Source organism: Glycine soja, chromosome 2 (genome assembly GCF_004193775.1).
Source record: "Glycine soja cultivar W05 chromosome 2, ASM419377v2, whole genome shotgun sequence".
Classification (NCBI taxonomy): Eukaryota; Viridiplantae; Streptophyta; class Magnoliopsida; order Fabales; family Fabaceae; genus Glycine; species Glycine soja.
In genome coordinates, this window is record NC_041003.1 from 1012032 (window position 1) to 1032290 (window position 20259).

General features: G+C 32.7%; 2 protein-coding genes and 1 long non-coding RNA gene across 5 annotated transcripts; 1 reads left to right on the forward strand and 2 right to left on the reverse strand.

The window, feature by feature from the left end:
* Window positions 1-2662: 2662 nt before the first annotated feature.
* Window positions 2663-5507, reverse strand: LOC114378275. Of its 2 annotated transcripts, none has more exons than XM_028336846.1 (4): window positions 5386-5507; window positions 4621-5182; window positions 3030-3173; window positions 2663-2902 (listed from the first exon to the last, which is right to left on the reverse strand). In XM_028336846.1, the coding sequence occupies exons 2-4, from the start codon at window positions 5180-5182 to the stop codon at window positions 2886-2888; spliced, it is 723 nt and encodes a 240-aa protein (XP_028192647.1). In that variant the 5' UTR covers window positions 5386-5507; the 3' UTR covers window positions 2663-2885. The 2 variants fall into 2 exon arrangements, with proteins under 2 accessions (XP_028192647.1, XP_028192654.1); XM_028336853.1 differs by having other exon boundaries at window positions 4621-5244; window positions 5386-5485.
* A 1068-nt stretch (window positions 5508-6575) lies between these two features.
* On the forward strand, window positions 6576-8512 carry LOC114370317. 2 transcript variants are annotated; one of them, XR_003657816.1, is made up of 3 exons: window positions 6576-6660; window positions 7281-7464; window positions 8221-8512. It is a non-coding gene; the product is annotated as an uncharacterized LOC114370317 (long non-coding RNA). The 2 variants fall into 2 exon arrangements; XR_003657815.1 differs by lacking the exon at window positions 8221-8512 and adding an exon at window positions 7777-8200.
* A 2034-nt stretch (window positions 8513-10546) lies between these two features.
* On the reverse strand, window positions 10547-12723 carry LOC114378290 (WRKY transcription factor 23-like). Its single transcript, XM_028336865.1, has 3 exons — window positions 12133-12723; window positions 11446-11589; window positions 10547-11244 (listed from the first exon to the last, which is right to left on the reverse strand). The coding sequence occupies exons 1-3, from the start codon at window positions 12540-12542 to the stop codon at window positions 10836-10838; spliced, it is 963 nt and encodes a 320-aa protein (XP_028192666.1). The 5' UTR covers window positions 12543-12723; the 3' UTR covers window positions 10547-10835.
* Window positions 12724-20259: the final 7536 nt, after the last annotated feature.

A 20259-nucleotide genomic window follows, 5' to 3' on the forward strand; every position in this document is an offset into this window, starting at 1 on the left:
TTTTTTGAAGTTGTTAAATATCTACTTTTAAATTTTACTATAAATTTGAATTCTCATCTTAAATGAAAATATTTTTAAGAGTGATCCTAAAATGAGAGTGTTTATCCTCACTTTTAGTGAGTCACATATCTTATCTTAATCAATATATTTAATATTTGTTTGGATACAAAATTAGAAATGCTATTGAAAATTTCTCTACTGAAAATATAAAGTTTTTAATCCTTCTAAATATACTTTTTAATTTTCACTTTAAATTTGATTTTAATCACTATGTCAAATTGAAGATATTTTTCTTATAATAAAAATGTACAAAATCATCAAAATGGGTTTAAATATTATTCAAACTATATCGATGATGACATGAAAAAACTAATTGATAAATGAATATTGTCATTGAAATATAAAATAAAAGTTAAATTAAAACATTGGAAAGTATCTTATAAATTAAAATATACAGATTAGAAATTGAGTCATTTTCCCCACTCTTTCAATTAAATATTTTTAATATTCTCTCAGTTATCTCCTTTAGATTTGCATTTCATACACTCCTGCCATAATTAGCCTAGCCAATAAATTTATATTTCAAATTTCAATCAGCTCACACTACCATTCTTTTTTAGTTTTATCATTATTCATATACTTGGTCTTCTTAAAAGTTTATCTCCAATTCAGCCTCCTTTTATCTCTATATCTACATTAAATTTCAAAGAAATAGTCAATATAGTTAAAAATAATCATATATCATAATTTAAACTATTCATTAAAAATTAAAAATATAATTTATATATTTAAAAATATTTATTGGTTATTAATTTTAGTTCTAATATAACATATTTTAAAAATATTTATTTATTTATTATATATTTTAATCATATTAAATAAATATTTATCTATTGTGATGTACAAACTAAAAGACTAGCTATTACATAAATTTAGTCAATCCCAAAACAGTTTCTTTAATTTTGAATTTTAACATACTTGATGTATTTTGACTAAAATAATTTATTTTCTTAATTTCCTTCTCAATTAAAAAAAAATCTCTTTAATCCCTCTGGGTCTTTTGCCGTCCTAACTGGTTCAGAATAAACTAGATCATTATTGGAGAGGGTCAAAGCTCCCTTTCTAAGTTTTTAAGCCAACTACATTCATAAAGACTTGAAGTCAAAATCCTTTGTGCGTCAGAAAACAGCTAAGCTGTTTTACGCGTTGGGTGATCTCTTTAAATTGTTTTTATTTAATCGTTTTAGCTTAATGAAACTGTAGTAGAATTAAATGAAGAAACTACATAACACAAATATACGTCATGTTGCTACTTAACAGTGGCATTATGAATAAATGCAGAAGAAATTGCCTTGTTAAATCATAATTTATTTGCTATATTATCTCAAACAACCTCTGCAATCTTATGTTGGTTGGTTCAAATTATACATGCTTGATTTTCTTTAAGTGAGATTTCACCATATGATGAAATCTTTCTCACTCGAAAAACTTTGCTCCTCCAAAGATGTGGTGTATAACAAAAGAATAAACAAAATATGGGGTCGAGGCACTGAACCAGCTTCACTTAAATTGGGCCACTTGATTGTTACTAATTAGATAGTTGGGCCTCTTAGCATTTCAGTTGGGGTAAGCGCTTCCTGCACCTTAAAAATCAAGTTTCACCCCTTTGCCGGATTAGAAAGGGGGTGAAATTTGATTTTTTTATTTTTTTTGGAATGGAAGAAGAAACACCCTTTAGTTGAATTACATGGCTAGAAAACATGTAAAGACTCGTGTGACGTTACCTAGCTATTATATACGTTTCCTTCACAAACTAACAAGCGTTATGCCTGTTACAAACTCGTACTACTTAGCCTCTATTAAGCTAAAACCAGATACTATAAATTTTTTGCATTCATATAATTATTAGCTTCTCAATCAATGGCAGCTGTCCGGGTTCATATATAAATGTATTGTTGGTCCAATAAGAACGATCAAATTTTGAGGTGTAGCATAATTTACGGTGTTCGCGCCATTTGCTCTTGTTGAATATTTTTACCAATCTAATCCTAAACGTAATCTCAATCCTAATATAAATATTAAACAAATTAAAATTTATAGTATAAATTTAGGATGAAAAGTAAGTGAATGACGTAATCTGTGGCCATTTGGTTTCTCTTGATTCACTGTAAAAGGACAATGTGAAATATAGTCCATGACGGGGAAAATCAAGAGTTTATGGTTTCAGAAAATATAAAAACATGCATAACAACATGGGCATTTTTTTTTCTTATCAACAACTATCAATAAGTAACTTTATTCCTTAAAGTAAATCCCTCACTTTAGGAAAGTGAAAATCTGATGGGTGAAGGAGATCATTTAAGAATAAGCTATATTCTTACATGCAAATTGACAACATTTTACATAGCATTTTTAAAAGGTAAAAAAATCTGCTAAACAAATTAATGGCCACAAAGAAACACAACTCCTGCATTGTGGCATTCTGCAAAAAATCCAACTATCCTAATGTTGTTACTTGCATATTAGCTTATAATTTCCTACCAAAATCTTATGGATGAAACTATAAGAAAAATTACATTTTCTCCAAAAGCTAATACTAGTAAAATCTAGACATGCAATCCCTAGGAGAAATTAGCATAGTCATCATTACCATTTACCAAGGTGGACAAAAAAACTCACCTGGACATACGACAAGCTAAGCCAGCAGAGTAATTTATAAGCAAAACTCTTTTTTTATTAACATTACCAATCAAGTCACTGTACAAGCAAACTTGACAAATGGCTAAGATTCCTAATGACTGTACAAAAAAACATACATAATCCAAACAATTAAAAGAATAGCCTAATCTCACATTGAAAGGGAAAGAACCTTCAAAATTTCCATATCATCTTTCCTGCCGAACTGCAACAGTACAAAACAGTAGGAAAACAATCAGATTGCTTCGATTTTGATATAATCCCATTAGGCAATTACCATAGAGCACATAAAATTTCCTTCAATTACACAGTTATGGAAAAAAAATACGCACATGGATAGTGAGAGCCAGGTGCATCTCCTTCATTTCTGTTGAAGTTCATGGGATACTGAATCGAAATCAGACCCTCATCTCCTGCAATTGCTGCCTCAGGGGAAGCCATTAACCCAACAGCGGCACTATTTGCAGATTTGATTCCTGCATGCAATGTCTAAGCAACATGAGTATTTCCTAAATACCAGACTTCCAAATGAGATGCATCCAAAATTATGAAGTTTGATGTGCAAAATAAGCCAGATACCCCCTAGAGTTTGAAGATAAACTGTATACTTTTTGTGGAAGGCAGGATGAAACCAACAAAGCAAGATAATTTTGCATGGTAAATACTATTTAATGAAAGCCAACTTTGGATATAATTGCATATAAATAAAGCTGAATAAGTGCAGCTTAGTAGGATTTAATAATTATTCAAAAATGTTTGGCCATTCCAGGGCAGAAAGACAGAAACCACATAAAACTAATAAAAAGAATGGGACATTCTCAAAACACATTGAAAAACTATTAGCAAATCCTTAGCTCCAATAGTCAATTTACAATATTTCAAGATGTTCAATTAAATATTCAAGACAGTAGGTCAAAGGTTGAATCTAACTCCCCATCATAAACATTTACAGTTTATGTTTGGTTTTAGTTTCCTTATATAATGCATATTCAGAAGCACAAAATTTATCATGTATAATGACATAATGTGAAATGATAATTTGGTATTAGGATACATCCTCAAAGCTGTAGATATATAATATATAATATGATAGACAAACCTGAAGAAGAATGAGACCATTAAATACATACATTGAATCAGAGATGAGATTGATGCAGCGAATACACACACACATTAAGCAAAGTACCACTCATTTTTTGTCAATTCAGAATAAGTATTTGATTTTGTAATAGAGCTTGTTATTTGTTACTACGATGAAGGAAAGGTAAAAGTAAAACGACAAGGAAAAAAACAAAAGTAAATCAGACCCTAATGATATAATCTATATTTTGGTGATGATGAAATTACACAATAAACTTCTCATTTAAGAAGTGAGAAAAATGGCCATGTATTTTTACTGAAGTAGTTGATGTAAATCAACTAATTACTGAAATAATAAAATGCTTGGAGATATTTACCATGAGATAAATATAAGAGAAGAGAATGAGAAAAGGAGGGCGTACAGTAAACTAAGTTTAAAGTTTTGGCCATCAATATAAACACCTAAAGAACCACAGTTGCAATGCAAATGAACTCAAGCCACACTATGAATACAAGCAGCTCTATGCTCCAGATTAATGTACAGAACGAACAGAACAAATGCTTCTCTCTATTATTGTTTTCTAATCACCAATTTGGTATTTACAAGAAGACAATTTAGCTGAGATGTTAAAGTTTGAAAGTGGCTACATATATGACACGGCACCAATTTGAGATTTTGGTGGGTGGTGTGCTAGTAAACTTAAAGTGTGTGTTTGAATTATCTCATTTACATTCAAGACAACTTATATTCAAAATCTCGTTGAGAGATCCTTAAAACTATATCAAATATGCACCAATTACACCACTAGGAGGCCAAAACTAGCAAAAGAACTGCTTATTTACCGTGAAGTATTATGACAAGGAAGAAGAAAACAGTGATGACCATGGCAGAAAGACTTGTATATGTTGATGATGACGATGACTTGCTAGCTTTCATCTTTCTCACCGCTTTCATTTTCTTAACCCTCGCACGCTTCCGCAAGGCAAGCTCCTCAAGTTCCTTCACAAACTTCTGATCAACAGCATCCAGTGATGGGCCTCTGGGAGGAAGGGGTGGCTTTGGGGGCTTTTTGGGGATAAAGGGCTTAGTCTTCTGTTTTGCATGATTAACATTTACATGGGACAATTGATGTTGGACAAAACCCTTGTCCACAAACAATTCTAAATTATTTTCATCCATAACCCCAAAATCACCAGATTTTGCTGAATTGCTACATGACTCAATCCCACTTTTACCCTTATCTGATCCATCAACATTCAGAATCCCATTCCACGCCAAACCAAAAGCACCCTTTGATTCTCTATCACTAACATAAAGATCGTTCCCTACATCGTCTTCGCTAGAGTTCCCACCACTTTCAAGGTCAAATTCAACGTCTTTCTCTCTTGGAATAGAATGGCCCATCTGATGTGAATCAATTTCATTAACAAGGAGTTTCAATTTAAAAAACCCACCTCCCAATCACGCTAAAGATTAAATTTTGAACGGTTAAAAGTATGAACAGATTACTCAAAAACAATGGATTCAAAAATTAAGATGGAATAGAAAAACAAAAAAAAAATTGCAAATCGAAATTTAATAGAAGATGAAGAAGAAGAGGGATGTACCTTGAGTCAAAGGGTAGAACCCTAGAAACATTCCTAACTAGGAATCTATCGATGCCCGCAGGCGCACTCATACACAGACATGACATTTTTTTTTAAACAAATTAAAAGACAACAATTTATGTTTTTTCTCTTTTAATAATGGCCAATGATTTTTTTTTTCTTTTGTATTTAATTTTTAAAATCTATTTTGATGTTTTTAATGAAGCCGAACGTCAATGGTTGAAAGGCGTTTATTTGGAATAGAGCCAGTCAATACAATAGACACGCTCTGTCCTCCCAATTCCCAAGTTCCACAAGACGACACAACGGCTATTTCCAGGTTACATCCATTATCCACTACTAGTACGTGTCAATTGTTCAATTTTTTTTAAAGAAACGTTATATGACTCATGAGTAAATTAACATCTCTTCGATACTCCATCAGCTAATCGGAAATTGACAAGATAATTTTGTTAATTTTACAATAATTATTTTAAAAATTTATGAGTATTATTATGATTATTTTCAAAATTTATGAGTATCATTATTTTTAGATTTTTATGTACAAATTATGATCCTTAGTGTTTACTTAAGAAGAATGTTAATCGGTGTTTTAAAAATATTTGTTAAAGAAGAATGTTAAATGCAAATCTTTTTTTTTTACAGCTTAAATATATATATATATATATATATATATATATATATATATATATATATATATATATATAACTTGTAATTAATCCTTTGGGAACAAAGCTAATTATTATAATATTTTCAATTTAAAGTTTTGAATGACTACATATTTTAATATTAATTTATATTTTTATGATCGATAAACTAAAATTTTAAATATTTGTGGTACACATTTTTTTTTATTTGCAAAATATTTTTTTGCTAATATTTAGTATTAAACATGGTTTACACATTTAGAAACTAAAAAAAAAATTAAATAACAGAATGAAAAATTAATGATAATTTAGGTGCTAATTTTGTTTATTGATTAGACTTTTTCTTTACTTAATTGCCTAAATATTGTAAAATTTAAATAATTATACTCTTTTTTTGTTGGCAATGTCATTATCCTTTATTTTAGCCTGAATATTTGTTGCACACTACATTGCTACGACACAAATATGTAAATGCAGCACATTTTTTGGGAATTGGAAATATTTAACTGAGAAAATGAAATGCAGCACATATTTTTGGGAATGGGAATTTTCTTCCCTTCCTTCCTTCAGGGCTTGAACTAACCTCTAATTTCGCCATGGACCGTCACAGTTTTAGCCACGAGAAAGGGTTCGCAAATCATGTCTCCAACTTCTCCAGATACCTGCAATTCTAACTTGTAAACATTATACAATTTTGTCAGTGAAGTGAAAAGGAGATAATATATCATCATAATAATAAAAATTATACGAATTGAATCCCATATCTAACTAGTTGGGCTCCTCTCCAGTGTCTAACAAACTTTTCTCCCCCTTCTCAACAACAGTTGTTAGTTGTTAATACGATGTTAGCCAATCAATCATCGTTTTGTTTCGAGGATTTCTGTTATTGAAGAGGTGGAGTGACGTCGTTTTGGCCATGCCATGCTCTTACTTGTCTAACTTTTTGATTGTCACTTGTCAGTCCTAACATCCTCAATTTCTGCAAACCATTTTTCTTGTTTCTCGTTAAAACTAATACAATTTTTGCCTTTTAAAATTAGTGACTTTGACCATTCGTAAATCCTTTAATTATTTGATGGTGTTGTCATAATTGAGGTCCAGTTCCGACTACTGATGTTAATAACGTTTGAAGTGAATTATCTAATTTGATGTTTTTCCTAGTTGCCTGGAAGTAATTCTTCTAAGTACTGTCACATCTGTGTCGTTTGTGAAAGAAGAGTAATGTTTTAACTCTTTTTCTTTGTTCAGGGTTTCTGCAACTTTGGTTATTATTACTCTTTAGGTTGGTGCAGTGGGAGAGGCCTGGGGAGCAGGGAACAGCCTTGTATGATGTAGAAGTCACAGAAATAGCAGCAACAACACAAGTGTCATAGCTGGTCTCACATACACTTGTCATCCTCTTGCTCTCAACAAAAATGTTCAAAGACAACAGGTACATTCTCAAATGTAGCTCTTCCACTAACACACCCGGCGAAATATAAAAAATCAGCAACCTTTTTACCCTTTTTGATTTTCGTTTCTTTCCAATCAAGGTTTTTTAAATTGTGGTCACAATGTCATCACAGTGAGACCAAAAACCTCGAAATTGCGGTTGCTTTGAATTTAGTAAGGCTTTAACTCTCTGACTTATCATGCATAAACATAGTTGTCTTGCAATAACATATGTTATGGTATCATTTCTTTATTTCGCTCAAATATGTCAGTCTACCTGTGCATTCTGATGACATATCCCTATTTATTTCAGTAATTCCAGTTATTCTACTTTGGGGATATTCTGCAAGAGTCTGCAAGAGAAACCAAAACAGGGTTTATTTTGTCGACTGTGTACTGGTGGTGCGGTCCTTGATTTTTTAGCATTGTACATTCAAAACCATTAGTGATTCCCCTCCTCAATTTTTCCCTCTCAGAGTAGATGATTTTATTCTGGCTTCTTCAATGAATTATTTTGATTACTTTGTACTTGTTGCCATTTGGGCATTGAGGATGCGTAGGCTCTTGTCATATTTTTGCACATGCTAAGTTTTTATTAGAAACTTGTTTAAAATATAAACATGATCATACTATGTCACATGATTTTTTTCAAAGACAAATTTAGTCATGTATTAACAGAGTAGCCTATGTTTGTTGCTGAACTTTATTTAGCTATAGTCTGCTACTTCATATTAACAGAGTAGCCTATGTTATGCAGGAAAAATCATGTTCATTGGCTGTCAGAAACATCTCAAAACAAGTCCTTTTGTTTGGCAGGTCTAATTATATTATTCTTCTTGGTTGGCTGAAATCCCAGATTGTCACCAATTACAATCATTAGAAGACTTTTTAACTTGCTTCAGAATTTATCTTCAAATGTTTCTTGTGGTTCTTTTTGTTTGGTATCAATTGTGCGCTGCACTTTTTTTTTCTAAGCCGTTTTGGTTCTTCATGTGTCAAAACAAAACTAATACCTATCTCCGAGTGAGAGAAAAACTCCACAAATCTTATTCACTTTCAACCATGATGTTGCAATGCTATTATTCTTTATAACTAATTCAAACTAATGGATAATAATTTGTAACTAATATAACTAACTTGATATGCTAGTGTATTCAACAAATACACCCTTGTATCGTAAGCTATTATTATTCGCTTATTTAGTAACTAGCTCCTCTCAAGTAATTAAGGAGAGTTGTTGATTTAAAATAAAGAATCTTGTAATCGTAAACCACTGTAAATCAATGGCGGATAAACTCTCACTTTCTTAATTTACAGCAGCTAAATCTTGATATTGGGGAAATTTGTTGCATTTCTATTTTCATAGCTGGAAGATTTATTACACTCTGAATCTCTGATAGCTAGATAACCAAATAATGCGCTAAAATGTTTCAAATAAAAACTGTTTAAACTTGTGAAAGTGGGATAATTTAGGTGATTGCAAAACACCCCCCCTCACACACACACACACACAAAAAAAAAAGCACGACTCTTTTTTCTGAATAAGGCGTGCTATTCGCATTTCATGATGTCGTGCCAGGCTTTTCTATTTTCTTGGTGGGGGCAGGTTATTGCTGCTGTTGATTCACGTTTTCATGTATGACAGTAATTCATAATCGGCTTGTCAATCAAAGAAATCTTTGAATTTTTATTCGTACTTTGATCGCTTGTAGTTGGTGTGAGGAATAATGAACTAAATTAAGCCTACAAGGCAAGATAAGAAGTGTGGCTCCACTACTACAGTAGGCACCACACAATTAGATTCGCTGTCTGCTCGGTGTATTACTTAAATTTTAACACGAACAATTATTATTGTCTATATTGGAATTTGACGTAAATGGCATTTTCAATTTAAGTAATACCATGTGATAAACGGCGCCAAAATATCCGTTTCATGCAATCGTATTGCCTTTGATGTTAAAATTCTGATTGATTGTTGAGGTTCTTGGGTCCTTTTCGGCAATCTAGAAACTGGACTCTAAAAGGATCATGGATTTTTATTCCCTTTCTAAACAAAGTTTAATATATTGTTTGTTTAATTAATCAAGTCAACAAGGGCATAGTGCGTGGCATTTATATGTCTATTGGCCGAAAGAATCGAAATAGGCAAATCAAGAGACAATTTTGGCTTTGGAAGAAGAGAGCAGGATTAGCGATTATTCCCCACTTTATGCTGAACAAAGTGAAAGATTTTAATTCGATGCAATGTATGCGTACAAGAGAAAAGTGAGCTGGTCCCAGTGATTTCTTTGACAGTGGCGTGTCGTATATAACATCTCACCATATGTTACCCTATGCCTATCCGCGAACGGCTATATATCTCAAAAACTTCAATTATTCTTCACGATGAGAGCCTCCCTCAACTGCTCAATAAAACAAAACTTGTAAACAAACACAAGCTATAATCTTGATACCTTCATAAATAAAGCTAACATGTGTCGTTATCAAGATCGATCTATTCCATCATAGTGACCATATCACACTCCATATGCTTAGCTTGTACAAATTTTTCTCCTTTTGTATTTGTTCTTCTTTAATTCTCCCCGTCTCCACCACTATCCAATCCATGAATGGATTGCATCGCGTGCAGGACACAGAGAAGCATTTACTCATCCATCTCAAAAGAGGGATCAGAGTGGTTGAATTACTCTTCCTATTTATAACCTCGTGTCCAAATCGGGGTAAGACTTTTGGCACCATATCATCCTAATTTGAAAAAAACATTTATCTATCATTGGTTTTCGGTCGACTTCCGGGAACAAAACAAGGCAAAGCAAGTTTCATCCACACACCAATTGTTCCCGTTTAAAAATATTAACATAACAATATTCACTGCTGTACATCTGTGAAATCAATGCACATTCCTTCAACAAGAAGAAACAAAAATACAAGACAAACAAGGAGTCAGAATCAGAATATTAAAAAGAGGACAGAAGTCTATTTACCTATTTCTTTTTTATCATTTCCACACACAGCCCAACCCACCAACGAATGCTTTGTTCCTCTTCTCTTTTTTATTTTTAGAGGGTGTAAGACAATTAATATTGAAGCAAATTAAATGAACTTGAACTAGAACTAGAACTAGAAGTAGTCCCTGCATTAAATCATAATCCATCATGCTATACAGCCATAATCATGATGGGGCTATGTGGAAAAAGATAAAGTGGGTTTTACAAGTATATATGATCATGATCACTAATATTACCTCCGGTCAGGAAGAAAAATTACATGTACCAGTACTAGAGTTCTCACCTAAGTCTCATAGGAAAAAGTCAGCAAAAAATAAATCACATAGAAGCATGATGACTAATAATTACTGGAGTTATATCAGCTCTACTCTTCTTTCAACATGTGTGAAGGAACAACATCTTGAAGAAGCCCATGGTCCCTCAGAAACGCATTCGTCCCGTGATTACTGCAAAGCCGTCTCTCTTGAGTAAAAACAGCGTTCTTTGGAGATGAAGAATCATTGTAAGGAAAACCCAAAGAGGACAATGTGTTGACAAGATGCTGTTGTTGTTGTTGGTGGTGGTAGTGCTGATACTGGGATAAGTAGTTTCCCGGTGGCAAAACTGAACCGAAGTTGTTGGCGTATCCAGCGGAGACACCTGAACGAGGCATAACTGGGCTTGGATGTGTGTGTTGGCCTTCATAGGTTGTCACTACAACGCTTGGATCAGTGAAAGATCGCTCCACACGCTTCTTCACATTACATGAAACACTGGTGCAACGATAGTAGCTCCTACATGTGATCCATACATAGTATATTCCAAATGTTAAGGCTATTTATTTATTTAATATTTATTGATGAGTTATGTCTGGGTGTAAGTGAGTTAAACCAATTAAGAGAAGTAGGGAAGGAAGCAAAAGTAGGTAGGTGCAGGTGAGCTAAGAGTTAAGATTAATGGAGTTTATTCGGGAGAATTATTACAGCATATGTTACCTGGGAAAGGGGCTGTTTTTCACGGCCTTTTGACCGTACTTTCTCCATCTGTATCCATCTTCCAGATGATCGACCTCGCTTTTCGTCATGAATGCGAATCTTGGTTCTCTCTGTCTCTTCTGATTTGTCTTCTTAGGCTTCAACCTAAACCCAATAAGAACCAGATCCCAGAAACCATCAAATCTTAGAACCTTCCTCACATCAACCACATCACATGTATTCATTGTTATTTTATTTCAAAAGGAAAAGTTAACAAAAGGCATGCCCATGGCCATGATCTGATTTCTTTATCTAATTGGATGGTGAAATATGTTCTCCCTAGCTTGCCACATATTAAAGCGAAAGCAGCAGATATAAAAACATACACGTACTTTATACTAGAGAGACCATCCCAAATTGTGTGTTCTTCACATCCCATGAACCATTCAATGCTAAAATTAACTTTTGAGAACTGAAGCTTCACCCCCACCACCATAAAAAAGAAAAATAAAAGGAAAATACAATCACAGGCTAGCTTAGACATTAGAATATGATTGTTGAAGGATACTTGTGGTCTTGACAAAAAAATAAACTAAATACTTGCACAAAATTAAAAAAAACAAACCACCATATCCTTATCTTTTCATTAGAAAAAAAATGGTTTTCTCTAGAAAAGAAAAAAGCGATGAGATAAATAGAAAAACCCACTGTTTCTTAGTCTTTTGTTGTCCTTCTTCTTCATCATCATCTTCTTCTGCTTGGTCTAGAAGAGTCTTATTCTGTTCATCATTGACTGCATCACTGGACGCGGATGAAATGGAAGAAGAGTTTGGAGTGGCAGGTTGGTGATTCAACACCTCAGAACACTCTTTCCCGTTATCAGACGGAACCTTAACTGTAGAGTGATGAGGTTGCACGGACACAGTTGAAAGCTGTGGTAACTCAGGCAGAGGACTATAGTCCTGCACACCCAGTAACTCCATAAACCCTAAAGAGCTTTTGTCCACCTCAGAGAAATCAAACGCGTTCGAGAATGGATAAAGGTTTGAATTATAACAAGGGAAAGAAGAGGACCCAATCGCATCCTCAGTTTTCACAGCCATCTCCTTCTTCTCCATATACCTAACAAGTTGATCTCTTAAATGCTCAAATCCCTCATCTCTCGCGCACCACAAACTCAAACTTCACACTAGTAAGAAGTGGAGAGAGGTAGGGTTGATCTGGTTTATAGCTTAGGGGTGTGTGTGTGAAAGAGAGAGAAAGGTTTGAGTGTAGTTTTGGGTTTACAAGAAAGTGAAAACTGTGTGGAAGGAACATAGATAGAAATGAAGGCGAGAGTTGACCGGCAATTGTAGGTCATCGAATAACGTTGAGCCGGTGGCAATCAATGCATGCCATGGTCGACGCTTTCATACGTAGCGTTTGACCGCTGAACGGGTTTAATTTAGGGTGTGTGTGAACGGGGTTTCGCCATCTTCTGGATTCTAACGGTGTTAAATGATTTTTTTTTTCTCTCTCTCCGTCTTTTATAAAATGCCAAATTGTAATAATAGTGTTCACTCGTGTGCATGTGATCTAGGAAATCTGATGAATCTTTCAAAGTTTATCGCCACTTTCTTAATTCTTTAGTTTTCTTTTTGAACCCTCCGTTTATTTATTTATTTATTTATTGGTTTCACTGTGCGAAGCTTTTGCAGCAGATATTAATCCCTTGGAATTCGGCCAAGTTGTCTTACAAACGAACAAAGTACAGGGAATTCGTGAATAGATTATGAAAAAAGTCGTACCAAGAAAAATTAAGAAAAACGAATGGCGTGACATGGCCAATTTTTTTCCCCCTAAATCCTTTAAATCGGTGAGTCTAATTTCATCCAGTTGACTCTCGAGAAATCGACGTTTCAAATTCCCAAAAAAGCAAATTCTCGTAAAAAAGATGTCAAGTAAATTTACATAATATATTTTTCATATACATGCTAATGTTATAAAAAAAGAAGTAAAAAAAGCGGGAGGGAGAAGAAACAAACCAATGCCAGTGGCAAATTATTATTCATTATTAATTTATAAAAAGAGAAAGAGAAATACGTACTGATCATAAAGTATGATCCGTTCATGGTTAAACTGGGAATTGCACCGAGTGAGGGTTGAAATGAGAATATACCCCATTACTAATGGAAGCACAATTAAGAATATAAATTGGAAGCCTTTGGCTTTGGTGTATAAAATCAAATTGGAAATTAAGAACTGAACCGGTTTTAGTTGAGTGTAAAGAGAATAGTATTCATAGACTTTTGTTGGAAAGCCGATCACATCATATCCAACCATATTCGAGGGAAGCAGTCACATTCGGAACCAAAAACCTTAAGTAGTGTGAACGCATAATATATAAGATCCCATCTCTATGATCATATATATATATGTATTGTCGGTGGATGCATCTTTTTATGTTTTTTTTTACTAACAAATAATAGTAGTAAAAGTAAAAAAAAAACTTCCTAAATTTCATTTCCAATTTCCCATGATTTATTGGGAGAGGGTAATCGCTGATTTTTAAGTAAGGATTAAAGCGTGTAAGTTAAAAGAGCAGAGAAATAGCATAAGAAAAATAAAATAAGAAACCAAAAAAGTTGCAAGATATGGAACTCTTTCCGCAATACTACTTCTCTTTTGTGTGATGGGAAGGGGAATGGGAAAAGCTCATGCACGTGTGGTTTTAAGTGAGCCACGACCACGAGAAGCATGCTGACATAGTTTCCGTGTGCAAGTACTTGACTGCCATCGAGCATGCGCCTCAATTATTTCTGTTTCTTGCTAATCCACTATACATTTTGTATTTTTTTTTTTAATTTGCTTAAATTTTTATTTCATTACGGGTATGTAATAGTAGTTTATACATATGTAATTATGTAAATATGTACTCTCAATAAAAGCATTGTATTCCATTTGTACATTGTCATTTGAAGATATATTGATTTATACATACATCATCACTTCGAGATTTTTCTTAGCCATGTGTACAAAAGGAAAAATAGGGGAAAAAACAATTAAAAGAGGGGGAGTATAGTTATGTACTTATGTATAACAAAGCAATCATAAGTTTTGTATGCTTTAGAGTCCGTTCAAATGAATAGCTCCTCTAAATGTTGGAGATCTGTTAGGGCTGTACCTTGTAGTACGTCACCTATTCTTCCATGGATGTATGCCCGCGAAAAAAGCAAGGTTCTAAATTTCATTAACTTGAATGGTCCCTACTCCCTTCCCTGATCCCTATTCATATCTATAATTACCGTATAAAATGATTTATTGAATTGAAGATGTCAGTTACAGCAGAAAAAAGGACATGTGAGGGAGGTAAGAAACCATACATACATAATGTTAGCTTAGTGGAAATGTACTAAGTTACATAGAATTAAGCGATCATCGCGGATGGAAATCCCAACAAAGTTAGGTACATTAGTGTATATATAGTTGAATCTTTTAGTGTACTGATTAGGATTCAATAAGTATTGGGCATATAGAATGGTTTTATTAAGGTAGAACTTAATTAATTTGATTATTTCTGCGAACGTTTCAAGAGGAACTAGTCTGACTATTATTATTGATTAATAAATATCCTTGCAATACATTTGGTTCAAAGATTTTTACACATAAGAAGTTAATTTATTTTTCTTTCTTATTTTTTCACCTAAAATTGCTTATTGAAAAATATATTCATGTAAAAACTATATATCATATATAACATAGTTATACTCACCGGTGAAACTAGGTTGGATTATCCAGCAGAAATCTATGTTTTGGCCCGTTTAAAACTTGGTCTCGCCTAACTTATGTAGCAAAAAAAAATTGACTCGAACTTTTTTAAGAAGTCTTTTCATTTAATAGGTTAGGCTATAGGTTTTAAAAAAACCTTATTAAGCCCAACGTGTTAGTTTGTATAGTAACAATATTATTTTTAAATAAAAATATTATTATTAATATGATATATAATATTATAATAATAAATTACAAATTATTTTAATGATTCAATAGTTTCATTCATTTTAATGTTTGGAATAAATAAATTTCTATATGCATATATGAGTAGCAGCTGAAGCCGAAGAATATAAGTTATATTTTTGGAACTTAAAAAACTTTGATATAGCATGTCAAATATGTAATATTTGTAAACAAATTTTAGTTATATCTTGTGATTTATATATAGAAGAAGTTATCTAGAGAATCTTGATTTGACTCAGTCAATATTAATATTTTTTGTTGAAATGAAAAAACATAACTATGAAAAGAAAATTCTATACCACTGAAATTTATTATGAATTTCGATCCATTAACTGTATAAAATATATAAAAAGTTAAACTCAAGAAATGACATTTAAAAAAGAAAACAGAAAAACTTCAAGTTCTCCTTTTCCTTATTTATTTATTTTTTATAATGTATTATTTTCCTTTCCGATTTCTGAATCGCACACGGCTCTTACCCAGTCATTTCGCATGCATTCTCCACGCACCCTGCAATCGGTACCCGGCCCATCCCTATAAAGTATCCAAGCTTATTTCAATTTTTTGTATCCCACGTCATAATCATATGTACTCCCCTTTATTAATGCGAGGATAAGTTCTTCATATTTCTGTCTTCGTTATATTTTCATTTTTCCCATAATCATTGAGTCACATATCAGTAAGAAAATATATATCGAGCACAAAGTTACTTACTTATAAGTCCGTTAAACTCATTATTTTAAAGTTATGAAGATTTAATTCAATTAGTTAAAACATAACGTATAAATTATTTGATATTATTTTTTATTCTTAATGATAAAAAAATCACTTCCAAAATAATTGAAAAAACACTGTACATGTTTAAAATGACGATGATTAGTTTCGAATTTAATGAACCTTGTTTTGGTGGGAGGGGATTTCAATTTCTAAATTAGAAGTCTTACGGTGATTAAGGGATGTTTGGATAAATAATTGCTTTAGAATATTAAAATAAAAATATATAAAAACAAGAGTATGAATCTGGGACTGTGTTTGATAGGGGTTGGTTGCTTCTGGGATACGTTTGGAGAGGTGAATGTAGGGACAAAAAATAAAGAAATAAAATATAAAACTAATTTTGTCTTGTGGCGATACGTCAGCGTCTTCTCTAACAAGCCCAATCTGCAGCGGTCCCGGAAGCAAAGAATTGACCCCTGTCACGAGTCCACCCTACTTATCCGATATTTATGCCTGGTCAATTTCTATTTTTCTATTAATAATTAAATATCTCCTACTTTGCATGCCACATTCACCCTGCATCGTAAAACCTGATCTTTCTTTTTTAAGGTGGGTCTATTTTTAATGTTTCTTTCCTTTTCTTCCTCTCAATTGCATGTGAAGATGCACTACAATCCCCCATCATATTATTGAACAATGATTTCCTTGCTTATTCGTATATCCAGTCACTATATATCCTTTTTCTCGATTATTTGTATTTATTCGCAATGATATGTACTTCATTATTGATAATTAATTTAAGTTTATTAGACACAAGTTATTATTATATTAAGATTTAATTATTTGAGTAATATTTAACTTTAACTTGTGAAAATAATTTTTTATTAGATTTTACTTATTCTTTTAACTAAATTATGGACTAGTCAGAATTATTATTTTTTTCCTAAGAAAAAAAATATCATTGAAACCAAACCCTACTATTACAGACTAACAACTAATTAGCAGTTGACAGAAACATGTTAATTCAAGAAAGAAGGATTGAGTTGCATACCATCTTAGATCAGTTGACAGAAACATGTTAATATCTATGAAGCACGGACACTCCAGTGTCTTGTCGTGTCCGGTGTCCGACACGCGTCCGTGTCAGTGTCCGACACTGACACGACACACGTATTACGTTCTATATTTTGGACATTACAAGTGTCCACGTGTCCGTATCCGTTCGTGTCCGGTGTCCGTGTCGGTGTTGGTGCTTCATAGGTTAATATCAACTATTACAGACTAACAACTAATTAGCAATACAACGATTGAGTTGCATACCATCTTAGATCAATTGCTATCATTATACATATATTAGTTTGCCAATTTTTAGCATTGGCGTGGGAGTTAAATTTTTTGCATTATTAATTTAAACAAAAAATTAATTTTAGAGTATTGTATTTGTTGATTTAAATAAAAATCTAACTTTTATTTAAGTTTTGATTTAATAGATTAAATTAACTCATTTAATAAAAAAGAATTGAAATTGATTCTAAAGAAAAGAAATACTTGAAGACACGATTACTAAAAAGAAAAATCAAAATGAACTATTAGATTTACTCATTAAATCCTAGCTGTTGAATTTTTATGGAAATAATTAAGCTAAAATAATTAAATGCGGAGAGTCTTATTAGAAGTACGTCATAAATCATGTTTGGGATAGATTATTTTAAAAAATAAACATTTTTAAAAGCTCTTAAAATTTTGTAATAAAACTAAAAATGATTATTTTTTTGAGAATAAGCTGAATACTTTTTGTTCTTGCTGTTTGGTAGGTATTACTTTATTTCATGTTTCTTTTCTTTTCTTCTATTAAAAAGATATGAAAAAAGTAGATTATTACAAAAAATGGTAGGGAGGAAGCCGTACCTTTGGGTTCGTGTTATCGGTAACAAGTTACAGCACCTCCATTATTGGCGGGTCATAAGCTGAAAAATAAATGGTTAATTGGGGGCATTAGTGGTTGCTCAAAGCTTCATGATTCATGTATATTTGATACAAGATTTCTTACCCCACCTAACCGTTACTTTTCATCACACTTGACCCACTTGGAGTAGTGAACTTATCCTTTTTCATGACCGAATTTAAAAAATAATGAACCAAATCTTAATGATCATCTTTTCCCTCTCTCAATCTGTGGGAAGACTTTCTAGAAGATTGACATAATTTAAGGCAAGAGGAGCTCCGGCATTTAGCCAAATCCAACTCGTGAGTGTCCATGAAGCTTCCGCGTTGCATTTTCTTTTTTCTTTAATAAGAAACAATAAAATATATATATCACGATTTTAAATTAATTTGGCTTTTGGATGAGTTTTTAAAGCCTAACATAAAGTTAAAATTAAGGTGCTCGCTGCACATGAGTCAAGTCAAAAAATAAAAACCATTCAAGTTAGATTGGCTTTTTGCTCAGTATTCAAATTCAACTCCCTCTCTGGAGTGAAGGTATGATATTTTTATATATAATTTGCTTGGCAAAGTGTAACTCCTGGGTGGGAGTCAAGTATAAAGAGACAAAGGGTCCATAATTTTCAATACTACCAATCCTTTTCTTCGTTATATCTGGAATCCAATAAACACATCCACACCCTTCGTTCACTGTCTTCATTCGGCCATAGAGTGAGGGAAAATTTTATTTTGTATGCTTGCAATTCGTTTTCTAGTTATCAAATTTTACAATAGCAAAAAAAAAAAAAAACGAGATTGATGTAATATTGGCTGTGCCTTTGTGATACATCTTAATCGAATACTTTTAAGCTGAGATTTTGCTACATGAGCGTATAACATCGACAAAAGAAGGACATTGCATAAATGGTGAAAGAAAAGGAACAACCCATGACTTGGTGTTGGTGTAGTCTGATTAATGATGGACTAGAAATTTTTCTCTCTTTTCGTGGGCTATTATTATTCTGTGATACATTTTGTATTTGTATTAATTGTATATACAAGCGAAACGCTAACATTCGTCTACTTTTCGTTGGTCAATGGTGCCTACCGACAACTATATTAAACTGTATTAGTGAACTCAATATTGATTTATTGATAAAATGAAATGAATGAATTACAAGTGTTTGTGGAAGAAATATTTATACAAAGCTGGACAAAACTAACTAACCAATCTCAACTACCATAACTAACTAACTTTGTAACTAACATAACTGCCTAATATATCTCTCCTTAAGTTGGAGAATAAATGTTGATTATTCCCAACCTGCGAATGAAGACATGAAAGAGTGAAACCGACAATACTTTGGTGGAGACATCAACAACTTGATGTTGAGTTTAACATAGATCAATTTGAACACTTGAGATTGGAACAACTCTCTAATAAAATGACAATCAACGCTAATGTGTTTGGACTTTTCATGATGAGCAGGATTATAAGCTAAGTGGATCATGGACTTATTGTCACAAAACAATATTGATGAAGTGATAGAAACCTCAAAATGCAGTAGCAATCACTTGAGCCAAACAACTTCATTGGCCACGAAGGATAAAGTTCTATATTCTAATTCTGCAAAAGACTTAGAAATTGTTCCCTGTTTAACTAATTTTCAGGAAATGAGTGAATCCCCAAGGAATACACAAAAACCAGTGGTTGATTTTCAATTATCTAAACAGCTACCCTAATTAGCATTTGCGTATGCTTGTACATGCAATGAATTATGAGAAGGGAAACATAAGCCTTGACCAGGAGAAGACTTAAGGTATTACAGTATGTGATGTATTGCATTAAGGTGAGTTGTCAATGGATTTTTCATATACTAGCTAAGCTTATGAACAACAAAGGCAATGTTTGATCTAGAAAAAAGTTAACTACATGAGGCGACCAATGAGTCTTCTATATAAAGAAGGCTCAGGAATAGGATCACCATCAATGAGAGTCAACTTCAAGTTAAGCTCCATGGGGAGGTTGGCTGGCTTACAAACCAAAAAACCACTGTCATCCAACAAAGCTATAGTGTACTTCCTCTGAGAGAGAGAAATGTCTTTACTAGTTCATGCAATTTCAAGTCCTAAGAAGTACTTGAAAGGGCCAAGAATTTTCAATTTGAACAACGACTGAAGTTTGGTTTGTACACGATTAAC

Bases quoted from the DNA above. Each gene is read 5' to 3' on its own strand.
- LOC114378275 (XM_028336846.1), bottom strand. From the start codon at position 5,182: ATGGGCCATTCTATTCCAAGAGAGAAAGACGTTGAATTTGACCTTGAA. The intron at 3,174-4,620 runs GTAAATAAGCAG...CATTGCATGCAG, and splicing joins CCTTGTCATAATACTTCACG to GAATCAAATCTGCAAATAGT.
- LOC114378290 (XM_028336865.1), bottom strand. From the start codon at position 12,542: ATGGAGAAGAAGGAGATGGCTGTGAAAACTGAGGATGCGATTGGGTCC. The intron at 11,590-12,132 runs GTGGGTTTTTCT...TATTGGGTTTAG, and splicing joins CAACAAAAGACTAAGAAACA to GTTGAAGCCTAAGAAGACAA. The intron at 11,245-11,445 runs GTAACATATGCT...GATCACATGTAG, and splicing joins AAAAACAGCCCCTTTCCCAG to GAGCTACTATCGTTGCACCA.